General features: G+C 36.2%; 1 protein-coding gene across 1 annotated transcript in view; it reads left to right on the top strand.

Moving 5' to 3' along the window:
- The window catches only part of LOC132559084 (potassium voltage-gated channel subfamily KQT member 1-like), a 54,250-nt gene that overhangs the window by 9,291 nt on the left and 24,475 nt on the right, over positions 1–20,484 (top strand). Inside the window, exons 2-3 of the mRNA XM_060223694.1 lie at positions 17,020–17,110; positions 18,222–18,348. Of these exons, the coding sequence (XP_060079677.1) occupies positions 17,020–17,110; positions 18,222–18,348 (218 nt within the window). The remainder of the gene's footprint in view (positions 1–17,019; positions 17,111–18,221; positions 18,349–20,484) is intronic.

Genomic DNA, 20,484 nt, shown 5'->3' with positions numbered 1-20,484 from the left:
TGTCCATGTCTGTATATAGCCCTGACACAGTAGTCTGTCTATGTTTGTATATAGCCCTGACACAGTAGTCTGTATATAGCCCTGACACAGTAGTCTGTCCATGTCTGTATATAGCCCTGACACAGTAGTCTGTATATAGCCCTGACACAGTAGTCTGTCCATGTCTGTATATAGCCCTGACACAGAAGTCTGTCCAGCCCCTGACACAGAAGTCTGTCCATGTCTGTATATAGCCCTTACACAGTAGTCTGTCCATGTCTGTATATAGCCCTGACACAGAAGTCTGTATATAGCCCTGACACAGTAGTCTGTCTGTATATAGCCCTGACACAGTAGTCTGTCCATGTCTGTATATAGCCCTGACACAGTAGTCTGTCTATGTCTGTATATAGCCCTGACACAGTAGTCTGTCTATGTTTGTATATAGCCCTGACACAGTAGTCTGTATATAGCCCTGACACAGTAGTCAGTCCATGTCTGTATATAGCCCTGACACAGTAGTCTATGTCTGTATATAGCCCTGACACAGTAGTCTGTCTATGTCTGTATATAGCCCTGACACAGTAGTCTGTCCATATCTGTATATAGCCCTGACTTGGCAGAACAACCTTATATAAAGCCCAACAGAGCAGTCTCTCTTTGAATACCTATCTACATGTAAATGTGGATGCCCTATAAGCACGGGTCTTTCCATCTATCAGTTAGGACTTTTATTTCTGAAGATTATCTCAGAATACCAATGGGCAAACCTGCTTTTCAACTTTTTCTCTAAAAATTTTTTAGAGCCAAAGATGAAAAAAGCTATGAATTTTATCATTCCCATTATCCGGGGACCTTATGGACAGGGCCAAAAGCAGTCAAATTGACTCAAATTTTAAGAACTTCTTCTCAACACCCAGATAAGGCTGCAGAATCAAATACTCTTTGTTCATGGATGAAAGAGACTTAAGGTGCTTTCCCACTGGGAAAGGATTACAGTTTACTGTATATAGGATAATTACATTTTTGAGCATAACTTTGGAAATATTTCAAATGTATTCAGAATTAGCATAGGATGACAATTTGATGGCATGCATACATTGACCCTGACTAACCCCCAAGAGCTGATCAGAGGGGCCAAATGGGGTCAAATTGATTCAGATTTGAAGTCTTCTTCTCAACACTCTAATATTTTAGAATCAAATTCTCTTCATCAATTGAAGGATCTTAGTGACGCTTTTCCAAAATTGTGAATTCATTATCCTAGTGTTTCACATTACGCCCTGAGGAGGAGATCAAGTTTACTATTATACAGGAAATTGATAGTTTTCAGCATGATTTTACATTGGATAACATTCAAACTTTATTACAATAATAAGTTTGGTATGGTTGTTTGATGATATGGGCATTCTGAACCTGATCGACTCTTAGGGCTGATGGACTGGGCCGAATCAGTTCAATTCAATGAAATATGTTACTAGTGTATTATTATCAGCCTATTGGGTCTGTCTGTTAACAGTTTCTTTAAAACACTGCTTGTCATAACTGACAGCAGATTTTGACTGAATTTGGTCAGAGGCTTCCTTTGGGGAAGGGAAACCCAATTTCATATAAATAATGGGTGTGACCCCCTGGGACCTGAGGGAAATTTTTAGCAAGTTCATTCTTCTTCTGTGGTGATTAGATTTTGTCCAAATTTGGTTTGAAGCATTCTTAAGGGGACTCATTTAGTGTAAATGGGGCGGGGCTCACTGGGGAAAATGAAAATCCTTCTTCTTCAGGAGAAATGAAGATTCCAGGGTGAAGGGCAACACTTTTGTATAAATGATGGGCCATCTAGGGCTTTAGGGACAAGGCCCAGTATGGGATATAGATCAAATTATTTCTTCTCCTTTAAGAATGTCAGATTTTTGTCCCAAATGGTCATAAACAACCTGTGGTGAAAGGAATCATCAACTTTGTCTAAATCTTGGGTCTCAGTCCCCTGGAGAAGGAAGGACTTGTCTCAGTCGAGAAAATCCTTCTTCTGTAGGAATGAAAAGATGCTATATCAAAATTGGTCTGAAGCATTCTTGGGTGAAGGAAGCTTGTAGTGGTTTAGCTGAAGGCAGAGGGGTGAAAGCAAATAGATACCTCATTGTTATATACAGACAGACCTCATTGTTATATACAGACAGACCTCATTGTTATATATAGACAGACCTCATTGTTATATACAGACACACCTCATTGTTATATACAGACAGACCTCATTGTTATATACAGACAGACTTCATTGTTATATACAGACATACCTCATTGTTATATACAGACACACCTCATTGTTATATACAGACAGACCTCATTGTTATATATAGACAGACCTCATTGTTATATACAGACACACCTCATTGTTATATACAGACAGACCTCATTGTTATATACAGACACACCTCATTGTTATATACAGACACACCTCATTGTTATATACAGACAGACCTCATTGTTATATACAGACAGACCTCATTGTTATATATTGACAGATCTCATTGTTATATACAGACAGATCTCACTGATATACAGACAGACCTCATTGTTATATATAGACAGACCTCATTGTTATATACAGACAGACCTCATTGTTATATATTGACAGATCTCATTGTTATATACAGACAGACCTCATTGTTATATACAGACAGACCTCATTGTTATATACAGACAGACCTCATTGTTATATACAGACAGACCTCATTGTTATATACAGACAGACCTCATTGTTATATATTGACAGATCTCATTGTTATATACAGACAGATCTCACTGATATACAGACAGACCTCATTGTTATATACAGACAGACCTCATTGTTATATATTGACAGATCTCATTGTTATATACAGACAGACCTCATTGTTATATACAGACACACCTCATTGTTATATACAGACAGACCTCATTGTTATATATTGACAGACCTCATCGTTATATACAGACAGATCTCATTGTTATATACAGACAGACCTCATTGTTATATACAGACAGATCTCATTGTTATATACAGACAGACCTCATTGTTATATACAGACAGACCTCATTGTTATAAACAGACAGACCTCATTGTTATATACAGACAGACCTCATTGTTATATACAGACAGATCTCATTGTTATATACAGACAGACCTCATTGTTATATACAGACAGACCTCATTGTTATAAACAGACAGACTTCATTGTTATATATAGACAGACCTCATTGTTATATACAGACAGACCTCATTGTTATATACAGACAGACCTCATTGTTATATATTGACAGATCTCATTGTTATATACAGACAGATCTCATTGTTATATACAGACAGACCTCATTGTTATATACAGACAGACCTCATTGTTATATACAGACAGATCTCATTGTTATATACAGACAGACCTCATTGTTATATATAGACAGACCTCATTGTTATATACAGACAGATCTCACTGATATACAGACAGACCTCATTGTTATATACAGACAGACCTCATTGTTATATACAGACAGACCTCATTGTTATATACAGACAGACCTCATTGTTATATACAGACAGACCTCATTGTTATATATAGACAGACCTCATTGTTATATACAGACAGACCTCATTGTTATATATAGACAGACCTCATTGTTATATACAGACAGATCTCACTGATATACAGACAGACCTCATTGTTATATACAGACAGACCTCATTGTTATATACAGACAGACCTCATTGTTATATACAGACAGATATCATTGTTATATACAGACCTCATTGTTATATACAGACAGATCTCATTGTTATATATAGACAGACCTCATTGTTATGTACAGACAGATCTCACTGATATACAGACAGACCTCATTGTTATATACAGACAGATCTCATTGTTATATACAGACAGATCTCATTGTTATATATAGACAGACCTCATTGTTATATACAGACAGATCTCATTGTTATATACAGACAGACCTCATTGTTATATACAGACAGACCTCATTGTTATATACACACAGACCTCATTGTTATATACAGACAGACCTAATTGTTATAATGTAGGTTGAAATCTACTGTTGATGATTATCTAAAGTATTACAGTATATAAAGTATTACAGTATATAAAGTATTACAGTATATAAAGTATTACAGTATATAAAGTATTACAGAGTATTACAGTATATAAAGTATTACAATATATAAAGTATTACAGTATATAAAGTATTACAGTATATAAAGTATTACAGAGTATTACAGTATATAAAGTATTACAGTATATAAAGTATTACAGTATATAAAGTATTACAGAGTATTACATATATAAAGTATTACAGTATATAAAGTATTACAGTATATAAAGTATTACAGTATATAAAGTATTACAGTATATAAAGTATTACAGTATATAAAGTATTACAGTATATAAAGTATTACAGTATATAAAGTATTACAGATTATATATAAAGTATTACAGTATATAAAGTATTACAGTATATAAAGTATTACAGTATATAAAGTATTACAGTATATAAAGTATTACAGTATATAAAGTATTACAGTATATAAAGTATTACAGATATAAGTAACAGTATTACAGTATATAAAGTATTACAGTATATAAAGTATTACAGTATATAAAGTATTACAGTATATAAAGTGTCTACTTTATGTTACCAATATAAAGTATTACAGTATATAAAGTATTACAGTATATAAAGTATTACAGAGTATTACAGTATATAAAGTATTACAATATATAAAGTATTACAGTATATAAAGTATTACAGAGTATTAGAGTATATAAAGTATTACAGTATATAAAGTATTACAGTATATAAAGTATTACAGTATATAAAGTATTACAGTATATAAAGTATTACAGTATATAAAGTATTACAGTATATATATAGTATTACAGTATATAAAGTATTACAGTATATAAAGTATTACAGTATATAAAGTATTACAGTATATAAAGTATTACAGTATATAAAGTATTACAGTATATAAAGTATTACAGTATATAAAGTATTACAGTATATAAAGTATTACAGTATATAAAGTATTACAGTATATAAAGTATTACAGAGTATAAGAGTATATAAAGTATTACAAGTATTACAGTATATAAAGTATTACAGTATATAAAGTATTACAGTATATAAAGTATTACAGTATATAAAGTGTTACAGTATATAAAGTATTACAGTATATAAAGTATTACAGTATATAAAGTATTACAGTATATAAAGTATTACAGTATATAAAGTATTACAGTATATAAAGTATTACAGTATATAAAGTATTACAGTATATAAAGTATTACAGTATATAAAGTATTACAGTATATAAAGTATTACAGTATATAAAGTGTTACAGTATATAAGTATTACAGTATATAAAGTATTACAGAGTATTACAGTATATAAAGTGTTACAGTATATAAAGTATTACAGTATATAAAGTGTTACAGTATATAAAGTATTACAGAGTATTACAGTATATAAAGTATTACAGTATATAAAGTATTACAGTATATAAAGTATTACAGTATATAAAGTGTCTACTTTATGTTACCAATTGTTATAAACTGGTAATGAAAACATTTTTTTCTCCACTAAGTTTCAGTATGGAACATTGGTGATTAAACAGACATGTGTAAAGTAATAGAATTCCCTGTTAAACTGGTATCAGGATACAGAGTAGAGTGTTCCCAATCAATACATAACCTTTAAATGTCTGTCATGGAGGCCAGTGTTGGAATTATAATGGAAATGTACTCTAATAATTGGATATTGGATTCCATTGTGATCTACCCTGTGTAACATTACCTGTTTACCTCCCGGGGATCACAGAACACAAAAATACAGATAAAAAGTCCCAAATGTGTAAATAGGGATAACACCTGAAGGTGTAGATAGGGATAACACCTGAGGGTGTAGATAGAGATAACACCTGAGGGTGTAGATAGGGATAACACCTGAAGGTGTAGATAGGGATAACACCTGAAAGTATAGATAGAGATAACACCTGAATGTATAGATAGAGATAACACTGGAGGGTGTAGATAGGGATAACACCTGAGGGTGTAGATAGGGATAACACCTGAATGTATAGATAGAGATAACACCTGAATGTATAGATAGAGATAACACCTGAGGGTGTAGATAGGGATAACACCTGAGGGTGTAGATAGAGATAACACCTGAATGTATAGATAGAGATAACACCTGAATGTATAGATAGGGATAACACCTGAGGGTGTAGATAGAGATAACACCTGAGGGTGTAGATAGGGATAACACCTGAATGTATAGATAGAGATAACACCTGAGGGTGTAGATAGAGATAACACCTGAGGGTGTAGATGTAGATAGATAGGGATAACACCTGAATGTATAGATAGAGATAACACCTGAGGGTGTAGATAGAGATAACACCTGAGGGTGTAGATAGGGATAACACCTGAATGTATAGATAGAGATAACACCTGAGGGTGTAGATAGAGATAACACCTGAGGGTGTAGATAGGGATAACACCTGAATGTATAGATAGAGATAACACCTGAATGTATAGATAGAGATAACACCTGAGGGTGTAGATAGGGATAACACTGGAGGGTGTAGATAGGGATAACACCTGAATGTATAGATAGAGATAACACCTGAGGGTGTAGATAGAGATAACACCTGAATGTATAGATAGAGATAACACCTGAGGGTGTAGATAGGGATAACACCTGAATGTATAGATAGAGATAACACCTGAGGGTGTAGATAGTGATAACACCTGAGGATGTAGATAGGGATAACACCTGAATGTATAGATAGAGATAACACCTGAATGTATAGATAGAGATAACACCTGAGGATGTAGATAGGGATAACACCTGAGGATGTAGATACGGATAACACCTGAATGTATAGATAGAGATAACACTGGAGGTTGTGGATAGGGATAACACCTGAGGATGTAGATAGAAATAACACCTGAGGATGTAGATAGGGATAACACCTGAGGGTGTAGATAGAGATAACACCTGAGGATGTAGATAGGGATAACACCTGAATGTATAGATAGAGATAACACTGGAGGTTGTAGATAGGGATAACACCTGAGGATGTAGATAGAGATAACACCTGAGGATGTAGATAGGGATAACACCTGAGGGTGTAGATAGAGATAACACCTGAGGATGTAGATAGAGATAACACCTGAGGGTGTAGATAGATATAACACCTGAGGGTGTAGATAGGGATAACACCTGAATGTATAGATAGAGATAACACTGGAGGTTGTAGATAGGGATAACACCTGAGGATGTAGATAGAGATAACACCTGAGGGTGTAGATAGAGATAACACCTGAGGGTGTAGATAGGGATAACACCTGAATGTATAGATAGAGATAACACCTGAGGGTGTAGATAGGGATAACACCTGAGGGTGTAGATAGAGATAACACCTGAGGATGTAGATAGGGATAACACCTGAAGGTGTATATAGGGATGACACCTGAAGGTGTATATAGGGATAACACCTGAAGGTGTAGATAAGGATAACACCTGAAGGTGTAGATAAGGATAACACCTGAAGGTGTAGATAGAGATAACCCCTGAAGGTGTAGATAGAGATAACACCTGAGGAGGTAGATGGGGATAACACCTGAGGGTGTAGATAGGAATAACACCTGAGGGTGTAGATAGGAATAACACCTGAGGATGTAGATAGGGATAACACTGAAGGTTGTAGATAGGGATAACACCTGAGGGTGTAGATAGGGATAACACCTGAGGATGTAGATAGGGATAACACATGAAGGTGTAGATAGAGATAACACCTGAGGGTGTAGATAGGGATAACACCTGAGGGTGTAGATAGAAATAACACTGTGTGTGATACTGTAAAACAAACATCACCAGCATGTGTATGTGTGTGATGCTGTTACACAAACATCACCAGCATATGTATGTATGTGATGCTGTTACACAAACATCACCAGCATGTGTACATGTGTGATGTTGTTACACAAACATCACCAGCATGTGTATGTGTGTGATGCCGTTACACAAACATCACAAGGATACATACATTTGTGATACCTGATGGAGGAGAGGGGTAGTGGTGATGATGGCTGGTGTCATAAACATACCTTTCTGATGACGTTTTACCATTTATGTTTTGGTCTGATGATGTTTTGTAAGGAAGCTTTCAGTAATTAAGTCTGGGCTCTTATGGTGTTTGATACTCAGCAGTCTGTATAGGTGAAGGCTTAGAACTTGTAACGACCTTGTCAAATATTTGGTTGTCAGTTTTAATTTTCAGGATGTAGGTTTTAAGTGTTTGTTTAGGCTACTTGTTTACAAATGTTCTATCTTTAAGTGGCTTTGTTACTAGGTAATTATATTGTGTCATGGCCATATCAACAGCAATAATGGAATATGCTCTGAAACCATTGCTCCAGTTATCGTCTTGTCAACAAATACCTGAACACCCAATCATGTTTTAATCAGTTTTAATATCTTAGACTTGTAATTAAAGGAAAAATTATTTGCTTTCCTCAGGAAAGTTACCTAGATGTGTTAGTCACATGTTATGTGACCTTGAGTTCTGCGAGTCTTCTTGTATTTGACTGTGAATTACCTATCAAATGACCGAGTTAGTCCAGTGATGTGAATGAGCCTCCTTTTGTGTGACTATGTTATTGTACAGGTTGACTGTGTTACTGTATAGACTGACTGTGTTACTGTATACACTGACTGTGTTACTGTATACACTGACTGTGTTACTGTGCAGGTTGACTGTGTTACTGTATAGGCTTACTGTGTTACTATATACACTGACTGTGTTACTGTACAGGTTGACTGTGTTACTGTGCAGGTTGACTGTGTTACTGTATACACTGACTGTGTTACTGTATACACTGACTGTGTTACTGTATAGGCTGACTGTGTTACTGTATAGGCTGACTGTGTTACTGTATACACTGACTGTGTTACTGTATGGGCTGACTGTGTTACTGTATAGGTTGACTGTGTTACTGTATACGCTGACTGTGTTACTGAATACACTGACTGTGTTACTGTATACACTGACTGTGTTACTGTGCAGGTTGACTGTGTTACTGTATACACTGACTGTGTTACTATATAGGCTGACTGTGTTACTATATACACTGACTGTGTTACTGTATACACTGACTGTGTTACTGTGCAGGTTGACTGTGTTACTGTATACACTGACTGTGTTACTGTACAGGTTGACTGTGTTACTGTATACACTGACTGTGTTACTGTACAGGTTGACTGTGTTACTGTATACACTGACTGTGTTACTGTATAGGCTGACTGTGTTACTGTATAGGCTGACTGTGTTACTGTATACACTGACTGTGTTACTGTATAGGCTGACTGTGTTACTGTATAGGTTGACTGTGTTACTGTATACGCTGACTGTGTTACTGAATACACTGACTGTGTTACTGTATACACTGACTGTGTTACTGTGCAGGTTGACTGTGTTACTGTATAGGCTGACTGTGTTACTATATAGGCTGACTGTGTTACTGTATAGGCTGACTGTGTTACTGTATAGGCTGACTGTGTTACTATATAGGCTGACTGTGTTACTGTATAGGCTGACTGTGTTACTATATACACTGACTGTGTTACTGTACAGGTTGACTGTGTTACTGTGCAGGTTGACTGTGTTACTGTATACACTGACTGTGTTACTGTATACACTGACTGTGTTACTGTATACGCTGGCTGTGTTACTGTATAGGCTGACTGTGTTACTGTATAGGTTGACTGTGTTACTGTATAGTCTGACTGTGTTACTGTATAGACTAACTGTGTTACTGTATACACTGACTGTGTTACTGTATAGGCTGACTGTGTTACTGTATACACTGACTGTGTTACTGTATACACTGACTTTGTTACTGTAAACACTGACTGTGTTACTGTATACACTGACTGTGTTACTGTATAGGCTGACTGTGTTACTGTATACACTGACTGTGTTACGGTATACGCTGACTGTGTTACTGTATACACTGACTGTGTTATTGTGTAAGCTAACTGTTATGGGCTAAATAATCAATTATTTGTACATTATATAGATAATCGTGCCTCCTTATCATTGTAGCATGCTTTATGGAGTAAAATCAATCGTTAATTTTTAAGAAACACTTTTGGAGTCAACTTATCACAGGAGACAATGTTTATATCTGTTTACCTTCATTTCATATTCTGATATATTGTGTAATTATATGTTTGATTGGTTGCAAATGAAATAATTCACAGAAACTTTTATTCCTACTAAAGCCTATTAGTGTCCCTATAAATAAAAATTCCACACAAACAATTGCATTATTATGAGAATAGACACAGCTAATCAGGTAAAATAACATACAATAATTGGAAAGTGAAACATCTTATAATGTTTTAGATCCTTATGCCTTTCCATAGCATCAGGTGTCTGTCCAGTGTCTGTTATCTGACATCTGGGGTCAGTCAAATTTTTTACTAGAAAATCGCTATTAGTCATGAACATAAGGGCTAATTTTGACCATTTTGGTCACAAGCATCCTTGGGGGAATTGAAATCAAGTTTGTACAAATATTGTTTATCTGCACCCATGGGCCTGAAAATAGGGTCTATTTGGGTAAATTTAGCAAATTCTGTGAAATCTTTCTTCTTAAGGAATGATTGGATTTTGTCCTAATTTGGTTTGAAGCATTCTTGGATGAAGGGAAATCAATTTTGTATAAATGGTTGGTCTCATCCCCAATGGGTGGGAGGGGTGGGGCCAAATAGGATATAGCAAAGTCTCTTAAATCCTTATACTGATGAAATGACAATATTTTGTCCAAATTGGTAGAGACAGCACACAAAGTGGAACAACTTGAAAAACTTTAGAATACTTTTCCTAAAGCTTTGGTAAAGCAAAACCAGGTGAGCGATGCAGGTTCTATAGACCTGTTAATAAATGTCTACAGAGATTTTTTATAAACCTCAACAGTAGATAAAAACTAAAGAAATACTTTACTAACATCAGTTCTTATACAGAAAGTTATCATGTTAAAAAAGTTATCATTGTTATACCACACTATTGACTGACCACACCATTGCCTGACCACACCATTTCCTTACCACGCCATTTCCTGATCACACCATTTCCTGACCACACCATTGTGAGACCCTACCATTTCCTGATCACACCATTTCCTGACCACGCCATTTCCTGATCACACCATTTCCTGACCACATCATTGTGAGACCCTACCATTTCCTGACCATACCATTGCCTGACCTCACCATTTCCTGACCACGCCATTTCCTGATCACACCATTTCCTGACCACACCATTTCCTGATCACACCATTTCCTGACCACACCATTTCCTGATCACACCATTTCCTGACCACATCATTGTGAGACCCTACCATTTCCTGACCACACCATTGCCTGACCTCACCATTTCCTGACCACGCCATTTCCTGATCACACCATTTCCTGACCACACCATTTCCTGATCACACCATTTCCTGATCACACCATTTCCTGAACTCACCATTGTCTTATCACATCAATGTGAAACCCTACCATTTCCTGACCACATCAATGTGAAACCCTATCATTTCCTGACCACATCAATGTGAAACCCTATCATTTCCTAACCACACCATTTTCTTCCTGAACCTACCATTTCCTGACCACATCAATGTGAAACCCTATCATTTCCTGACCACATCAATGTGAAACCCTATCATTTCCTGACCACATCAATGTGAAACCCTATCATTTCCTAACCACACCATTTTCTTCCTGAACCTACCATTTCCTGACCACATCAATGTGAAACCCTATCATTTCCTGACCACATCAATGTGAAACCCTATCATTTCCTGACCACATCAATGTGAAACCCTATCATTTCCTAACCACACCATTTCCTTCCTGAACCTACCATTTCCTGACCACATCAATGTGAAACCCTACCATTTCCTGACCACATCAATGTGAAAACCTATCATTTCCTGACCACATCAATGTGAAACCCTATCATTTCCTAACCACACCATTTCCTGAACCTACCATTTCCTGACCACATCAATGTGAAACCCTATCATTTCCTGACCACATCATTGTGAAACCCTACCATTTCCTGACCCTACCATTGCCTGACCACACCATTGCGTGACCACACCATTTCCTGACCACACTATATTCTGATCACACCATTTCCTGAACTCACCATTGCCTTATCACATCAATGTGAAACCCTACCATTTCCTGACCCTACCATTGCCTGACCACACCATTTCCTGACCCTACCATTGCCTGACCACACCATTGCCTGACCACACTATATCCTGATCACACCATTTCCTGATCACATCATTTTGAAACCCTACCATTGCCTGACCTCACCATTGCCTAACCACACCATTGCCTAACCACACCATTTCCTGACCACACTATATCCGGATCACACCATTGCCTAACCACACCATTGCCTGACCACACCATTGCCTGACCACACCATTTCCTGACCACACTATATCCTGATCACACCATTGCCTGACCACACCATTGTGAAACCCTACCATTTCCTGACCCTACAATTTCCTGACCTCACCATTTCCTGACCACATCATTTCCTGACCACACTATTTGATGACCACATCATTTCCTGACCTCACCATTGCCTGACCTCACCATTTCCTGACCTCACCATTTCCTGACCACATCATTTCCTGACCTCACCATTGCCTTACCTCACCATTTCCTGACCTCACCATTTCCTGACCACATCATTTCCTGACCTCACCATTGCCTGACCTCACCATTGCCTGACCTCACCATTTCCTGACCACACCATTGTGAAACCCTACCATTGCCTGACCACACTATATCCTGATCACCATTGGCTGACCACACCATTTCCTGACCACACCATTGCCTGACCTCACCATTGTGAGACCATACTATTGTGAGATCTCACTTTTCCACCAGCAACATGTAGCCTTAAATATGTCAAGGCTCCACATTGTTGTTCTTGATGTGATCAAATCTTTTTCACATGATTTGGCCTCATCTTTCGATCTATTTATAGACAATGTGGTCATGTAATCTGTAAAAGTTGTTCGGCCTATTGTCAACAGCTACAACTGTCATGTGGCCTTAGAGGGTGTGTTACCCCACAATACAATAGCTACAACTGTCATGTGGCCTTAGAGGGTGTGTTACCCCACAATACAATAGCTACAACTGTCATGTGGCCTTAGAGGGTGTGTTACCCCACAATACAATAGCTACAACTGTCATGTGGCCTTAGAGGGTGTGTTACCCCACAATACAATAGCTACAACTGTCATGTGGCCTTAGAGGGTGTGTTACCCCACAATACAATAGCTACAACTGTCATGTGGCCTTAGAGGGTGTGTTACCCCACAATACAATAGCCACAACTGTCATGTGGCCTTAGAGGGTGTGTTACCCCACAATACAATAGCTACTTTCTGCATATGACCTTGACATTGTATTGATGGTACCAAACAAACAACAAAATTGATACAGTTGTAGGGACACATATTATTTCACAATGTGCACATGAAGTATGCAAGAAAGGAAAACTGGACGAAATTTGCCATCACACATCTTTGTGCTTGGTGTGCAGTTCTAGTGCACAGATGTGTGATTCTATCACGGTTCATATAAATTTAGGAATGACTTATGAATAAGTGTGGGAAGTGTAGAGCTGATTGTATTTCCAAATGAAGCTTTCTATTTATAGGTCATACACATCTATCAGAGTGAACAGTACAATATACAAAGTTGTAATTAAGGGTGGTTTGTTTACAAAGTGCCACCAGTGACCAGTCTTTGTGTACAGATTATATACATACCTTTATACATGTAATTAAGAGTGGTTTGTTTACAAAGTGCCACCGGTGACCAGTCTTTGTGTACAGATTATATACATACCTTTATACCTGTGATTAAGAGTGTTTTGTTTACAAAGTGCCACCGGTGACCAGTCTTTGTGTACAGATTATATACATACCTTTATACCTGTGATTAAGAGTGGTTTGTTTACAAAGTGCCACCAGTGACCAGTCTTTGTGTACAGATTATATACATACCTTTATACCTGTAATTAAGAGTGGTTTGTTTACAAAGTGCCACCAGTGACCAGTCTTTGTGTACAGATTATATACATACCTTTATACCTGTAACTAAAAATGGTTTGTTTACAAAGTGCCACCAGTGACCAGTCTTTGTGTACAGATTATATACATACCTTTATACCTGTTATTAAGAGTGTTTTGTTTACAAAGTGCCACCAGTGACCAGTCTTTGTGTACAGATTATATACATACCTTTATACCTGTGATTAAGAGTGTTTTGTTTACAAAGTGCCACCAGTGACCAGTCTTTGTGTACAGATTATATACATACCTTTATACCTGTAATTAAGAGTGGTTTGTTTACAAAGTGCCACCAGTGACCAGTCTTTGTGTACAGATTATATACATACCTTTATACCTGTAATTAAAAATGGTTTGTTTACAAAGTGCCACCAGTGACCAGTCTTTGTGTACAGATTATATACATACCTTTATACATGTGATTAAGAGTGGTTTGTTTACAAAGTGCCACCAGTGACCAGTCTTTGTGTACAGATTATATACATACCTTTATACCTGTGATTAAGAGTGGTTTGTTTACAAAGTGCCACCAGTGACCAGTCTTTGTGTACAGATTATATACATACCTTTATACCTGTGATTAAGAGTGGTTTGTTTACAAAGTGCCACCAGTGACCAGTCTTTGTGTACAGATTATATACATACCTTTATACCTGTGATTAAGAGTGGTTTGTTTACAAAGTGCCACCAGTGACCAGTCTTTGTGTACAGATTATATACATACCTTTATACCTGTGATTAAGAGTGGTTTGTTTACAAAGTGCCACCAGTGACCAGTCTTTGTGTACAGATTATATACATACCTTTATACCTGTAATTAAAAATGGTTTGTTTACAAAGTGCCACCAGTGACCAGTCTTTGTTTACAGATTATATACATACCTTTATACCTGTAATTAAGGGTGGTTTGTTTACAAAGTGCCACCAGTGACCAGTCTGTGTACAGATTATATACATACCTTTATACCTGTAATTAAGGGTGGTTTGTTTACAAAGTGCCACCAGTGACCAGTCTTTGTTTACAGATTATATACATACCTTCATATATGTAATTATTGTTGGCCAGGACAAACCACTCAACACTATCTGAGGTGTAAACTATATACTAGAGAGACTTACTTACACAGGATCTGGTTGTAGTTGTCTTTGATAACTTCTATGTCAAAAGTTATCTTTACAATCACCATTGATATGTCAATGGTTGCTATTTAGTAATGATTACACAAGTTTTTCATTTAACCTTTGATTCATAATATTGGAAAAAGATTTTACCAAACTGCACATAATGTGCATCCGTTTCCTATGTTGTGCACTAAATATCTTTTTCATTTCTGAATATTTTGTTGATGTAAACAATCAATAGCATTAGACAGCAGGCTAAAGCCTAGATAAGTCTCCTCCCATAACAACATGGTGGTCAGACATAAACACCATAAATATACATGTACTTAAATACATACACATAATACATACACACATGCATGCATGCACACATTCACGCACACACACACACATATAATCATAAATTTTGTGTTGACAAACTAACCAATTTTAAATTATGGGAGACAACTCTGCTATAATTAACAATCCACAAGCTTTTCAGTTTACTATGTCTTATGATATTAAATGTGCATTACATGTTCTTTCCCTCTCATATAAAAGGGGTTTGGGTCAGAATGTCCATGATGTAATAGTTTGCCCTCTCCCACTTCAGTGAGGGAGCAGGTATACATAAAGCACATTTTTCTTACATCAAAGGATTATTATTTTGAATAAAAAGGATATTTAGACCAAGATAAAGAACCTACCAGAGTTGTTTCCTTATTATAAGATGATAACTGAAATACTGGGAATAAACCAGAAAGAACAAATAATAATGGGAAAAAGTGGGAAAAGTAAATAACTATTAACCAGCATTCGTCTCCTGATTAATAAAAGTTGAATTAACTATATCTATGGAAGGATATCAATTTTTTCCAATTATATTTTGTCTTAGTTTTAGATTTGTTCTATAATTTCAATTTATGTCAGTAGATACTAAACAATGGACATTAAAACCTTTCTGTATCATCAATATATACTTAACTACAACACCCAACAATGATTTATTGATGTGGGTGGTACAGACTGGGCAGCCATGCAAAACATAGTTTAGTTCCTAGTGGTTATGATTAGGGTTGTTTAGGGTTTGTAATAGACTTTTCTAGGGTTAATATATCTAGGGCAGTCAAAAAACAAATGTTGAGCTGTTTCAGGGGCACCACATGCACAAAATGGGTCATCATAAAGATGGTCTTTATGTAGATCATGATATAGAGAGCCGGCTGAATCCCTTAGCTGACAGAGAAGGATATTTAATCTTCTTGGTCCTCCTTCTCTAAAAATGATGTCATTCATACAAGCTGGAGGATTTGTCCTAAACAGAGTTTTTCAAAGTGCCTCACAGAGTGAATATCAGTTATGAGATTACTTATTTGATTAAATTCAGATATCATGTTTGGAAAGAGACTATCCTTATAGCTCACAGTTCAACAAATAGGTAAAGGTTGGATAATATAAAAAAATATTCAGGTGTTTCTTTGTTTAAGATTTTGTACATTAAGATAATTTTGTGTTTTTTCCTTCTGTAATCTAAAGACATCCAATCCAGCTCTGAAAAAAGTTTTGAATATCTAAATACTGTATCATGCTTGTGTGCGGCCAATATGTGTACAATGTATGCATGATGTGGTCAGGAAGTTTTTGGTGCATTGTGCATTATCACAACTGTATTAAGGTATAGAGTATTATATGGATGGTATTTTTATCATTTCAGCTTCATGATGGTGCTTATCTGTCTCATCTTTAGTGTGTTGTCTACCATAGCTCAGTACACAAGCTTTGCCAACGAAACTCTCTTCTGGATGGTAAGTGACATATCATATATAAAAAGATCACAAAATTCAGCATCTACAACAACGAAATGATGAATCCTATTTCTATACAAAAATTCTCTATATGATAAACAGAATATCAACCTGTAATGACATGATAAACTAAATATCTACCTGTAATGACAGGATAAATGGAATATCAACCTGTAATGACAGGATAAACTAAATATCAACCTGTAATGACAGGATAAATGGAATATCAACCTGTAATGACAGGATAAACTAAATATCTATCTGTAATGACAGGATATACAGAATATCAACCTGTAATGACATGACATACAGAATATCTACCTGTAATGACAGGATATACAGAATCTCTACCTGTTATGACAGGATATACAGAATATCTACCTGTAATGACATTATATACAGAATATCTACCTGTAATGACAGGATATACAGAATATCTACCTGTTATGACAGGATATACAGAATATCTACCTGTTATGACATTATATACAGAATATCTACCTGTAATGACAGGATATACAGAATATCTGCCTGTAATGACATGATAAACTAACTATCTACCTGTAATGACAGGATATACAGAATATCTACCTGTAATGACAGGATAAACTAAATATCTACCTGTAATGACAGGATATACAGAATGTCTACCTGTAATGACAGGATATACAGAATATCTACCTGTAATGACAGGATAAACTAGATATCTACCTTTAATGACAGGGTATACAGAATATCTACCTGTAATGACAGGATATACAGAATATCTACAGAATATCTACCTGTAATGACAGGATATACAGAATCTCTACCTGTAATGACAGGATAAACTAGATATCTACCTGTAATGACAGGGTATACAGAATATCTACCTGTAATGATAGGATATACAGAATATCTACCTGTAATGACAGGATATACAGAATATCTACCTGTTATGACATTATATACAGAATATCTACCTGTAATGACAGGATATACAGAATATCTACAGAATCTCTACCTGTAATGACAGGATATACAGAATATCTACAGAATCTCTACCTGTAATGACAGGATATACTAAATATCTACCTACTATTAATCCTTGGTTTTTGTTTTGTTTTTGCAGGAGATTGTACTTGTGGTATTTTTTGGTTTGGAATATGTCATCCGTCTATGGTCAGCTGGTTGTCGTAGCAAATATATGGGGTTAAAAGGGAGGTTACGCTTTGCACGAAAACCCATCTCCATCATAGGTAAATATACCTGAAATCTGGTACATGAAATAGATAAGACTAGGCTGTTCTGCCAAGGGAAAGGTCGAAGGATCTGATCACAGTACTTCTGCCCATTTAAAGTTCCATCAAGGACATGCAAACAAATCTTTAGAGAAAAGCATCCTCACACAGTAAAACCACCAACACCAAGTGATATTGTGCCAATGTTAGATTCTGATGGAATGCCATGTTTCTTGGTCTCCAATTTGTTGGACTAAGTAAAAAAGCAGTTTGAATCAGATCAGTGGACTCTTTGCCAAGACCTAATATTCCATGTCTGGTGACCATGCACCAATTGCAGACTTCCTTGTCTGTGCCTTCCAGTCACCAGAGGATGTCTGACTGGTCAGTGTTAAAACAGTTCTTGATGGTATGCTAGCTAATGCCAACATTGACGTTCCACTGTCCGCCGAGCCTGGTGGCAGTAATGAATTAGGGCGCACCTTGCCTATCTACACAGAAGTCAATCTTCTCTATCTTTAGTCTTTCAAGGTCTGTCAGACCTGTCAACATGCCTGATTTGATTCATATCAAGAAATAACAAAATGGATGACACTAAAATTTACAGCTACCTGCCCGTACGTTATACATCCTTGAACCTTTCCAGAAGCCTGTCATCTTTCAGCTATTGTCAGGTTTAGACGTGTCATCTTTCAGCTATTGTCAGGTTTAGGCGTGTCATCTTTCAGCTATTGTCAGGTTTAGATGTGTCATCTTTCAGCTATTGTCAGGTTTAGACTGTCATTTTTCAGCTGTTGTCAGGTTTAGACATGTCATCTTTCAGCTATTGTCAGTTTATATGTGTCATCTTTCAGCTATTTTCAGTTTATATGTGTCATCTTTCAGCTATTGTCAGGTTTAGATGTGTCATCTTTCAGCTATTGTCAGGTTTAGACTGTCATTTTTCAGCTGTTGTCAGGTTTAGACATGTCATCTTTCAGCTATTGTCAGTTTATATGTGTCATCTTTCAGCTGTTGTCAGTTTATATGTGTCATCTTTCAGCTATTGTCAGGTTTAGACGTGTCATCTTTCAGCTATTGTCAGTTTATATGTGTCATCTTTCAGCTATTTTCAGTTTATATGTGTCATCTTTCAGCTATTGTCAGTTTATATGTGTCATCTTTCAGCTATTGTCAGTTTATATGTGTCATCTTTCAGCTATTGTCAGGTTTAGATGTGTCATCTTTCAGCTATTGTCAGGTTTAGACTGTCATTTTTCAGCTGTTGTCAGGTTTAGACATGTCATCTTTCAGCTATTTTCAGTTTATATGTGTCATCTTTCAGCTATTTTCAGTTTATATGTGTCATCTTTCAGCTATTGTCAGGTTTAGATGTGTCATCTTTCAGCTATTGTCAGGTTTAGACTGTCATTTTTCAGCTGTTGTCAGGTTTAGACATGTCATCTTTCAGCTATTGTCAGTTTATATGTGTCATCTTTCAGCTGTTGTCAGTTTATATGTGTCATCTTTCAGCTATTGTCAGTTTTAGATGTACCATCTTTAGATACAGTATGAGAATGTATATGATTTACCAGTAATACACTTGTAAACACTGCTTAGGTAGCAAAGCAGAAATGTGTTTTGTAAGAGTATTGGGTACCCTAGAGTAATCTAGGATATTGTTGCGCTAAACACAAAAGGAGACAAACAAAAAATTGAATTAGTTTCAACTAAAATTTTCATTCTGATGTTGACCTTAACATCTGGCCAAATATATATTTACCAGAAAAGAAAATCACAGTGCAGACAACATTGTTTGTCAAATTTTTAAGTGAACCACAAATTCCTTCTGGTTTGTTTTTTGTGGTTATAATAGTTTCATAAAAGATAAAAACAACATTTAACACCTATAGTTAAAATACCACTTTGACATCATCCATTGGGCGACCTCTTCCCACCCTCATGATAATGTATTCACTAGACTAAAGCTCAAGGGAGTGAGACCAGCTTGTTCTTTGTTTAAAGAGAGAGATGGGATACCACAGACTATATACATTATTGTATCATTTTAAACTGAAATATGGATTTACGAAAACTATAGACCAAAATCATTTCATCTGCTGTTTGAAGACAACAGAAAAATTAACAAAAGCATTTCAAACATGGAACAATCCA

This window comes from Ylistrum balloti, unplaced genomic scaffold (genome assembly GCF_031769215.1).
Source record: "Ylistrum balloti isolate Yb309-2 unplaced genomic scaffold, AGI_CSIRO_Ybal_v1 Utg370852, whole genome shotgun sequence".
Lineage (NCBI taxonomy): Eukaryota > Metazoa > Mollusca > Bivalvia > Pectinida > Pectinidae > Ylistrum > Ylistrum balloti.
This window is presented reverse-complemented; position numbering and strand designations above follow the sequence as displayed.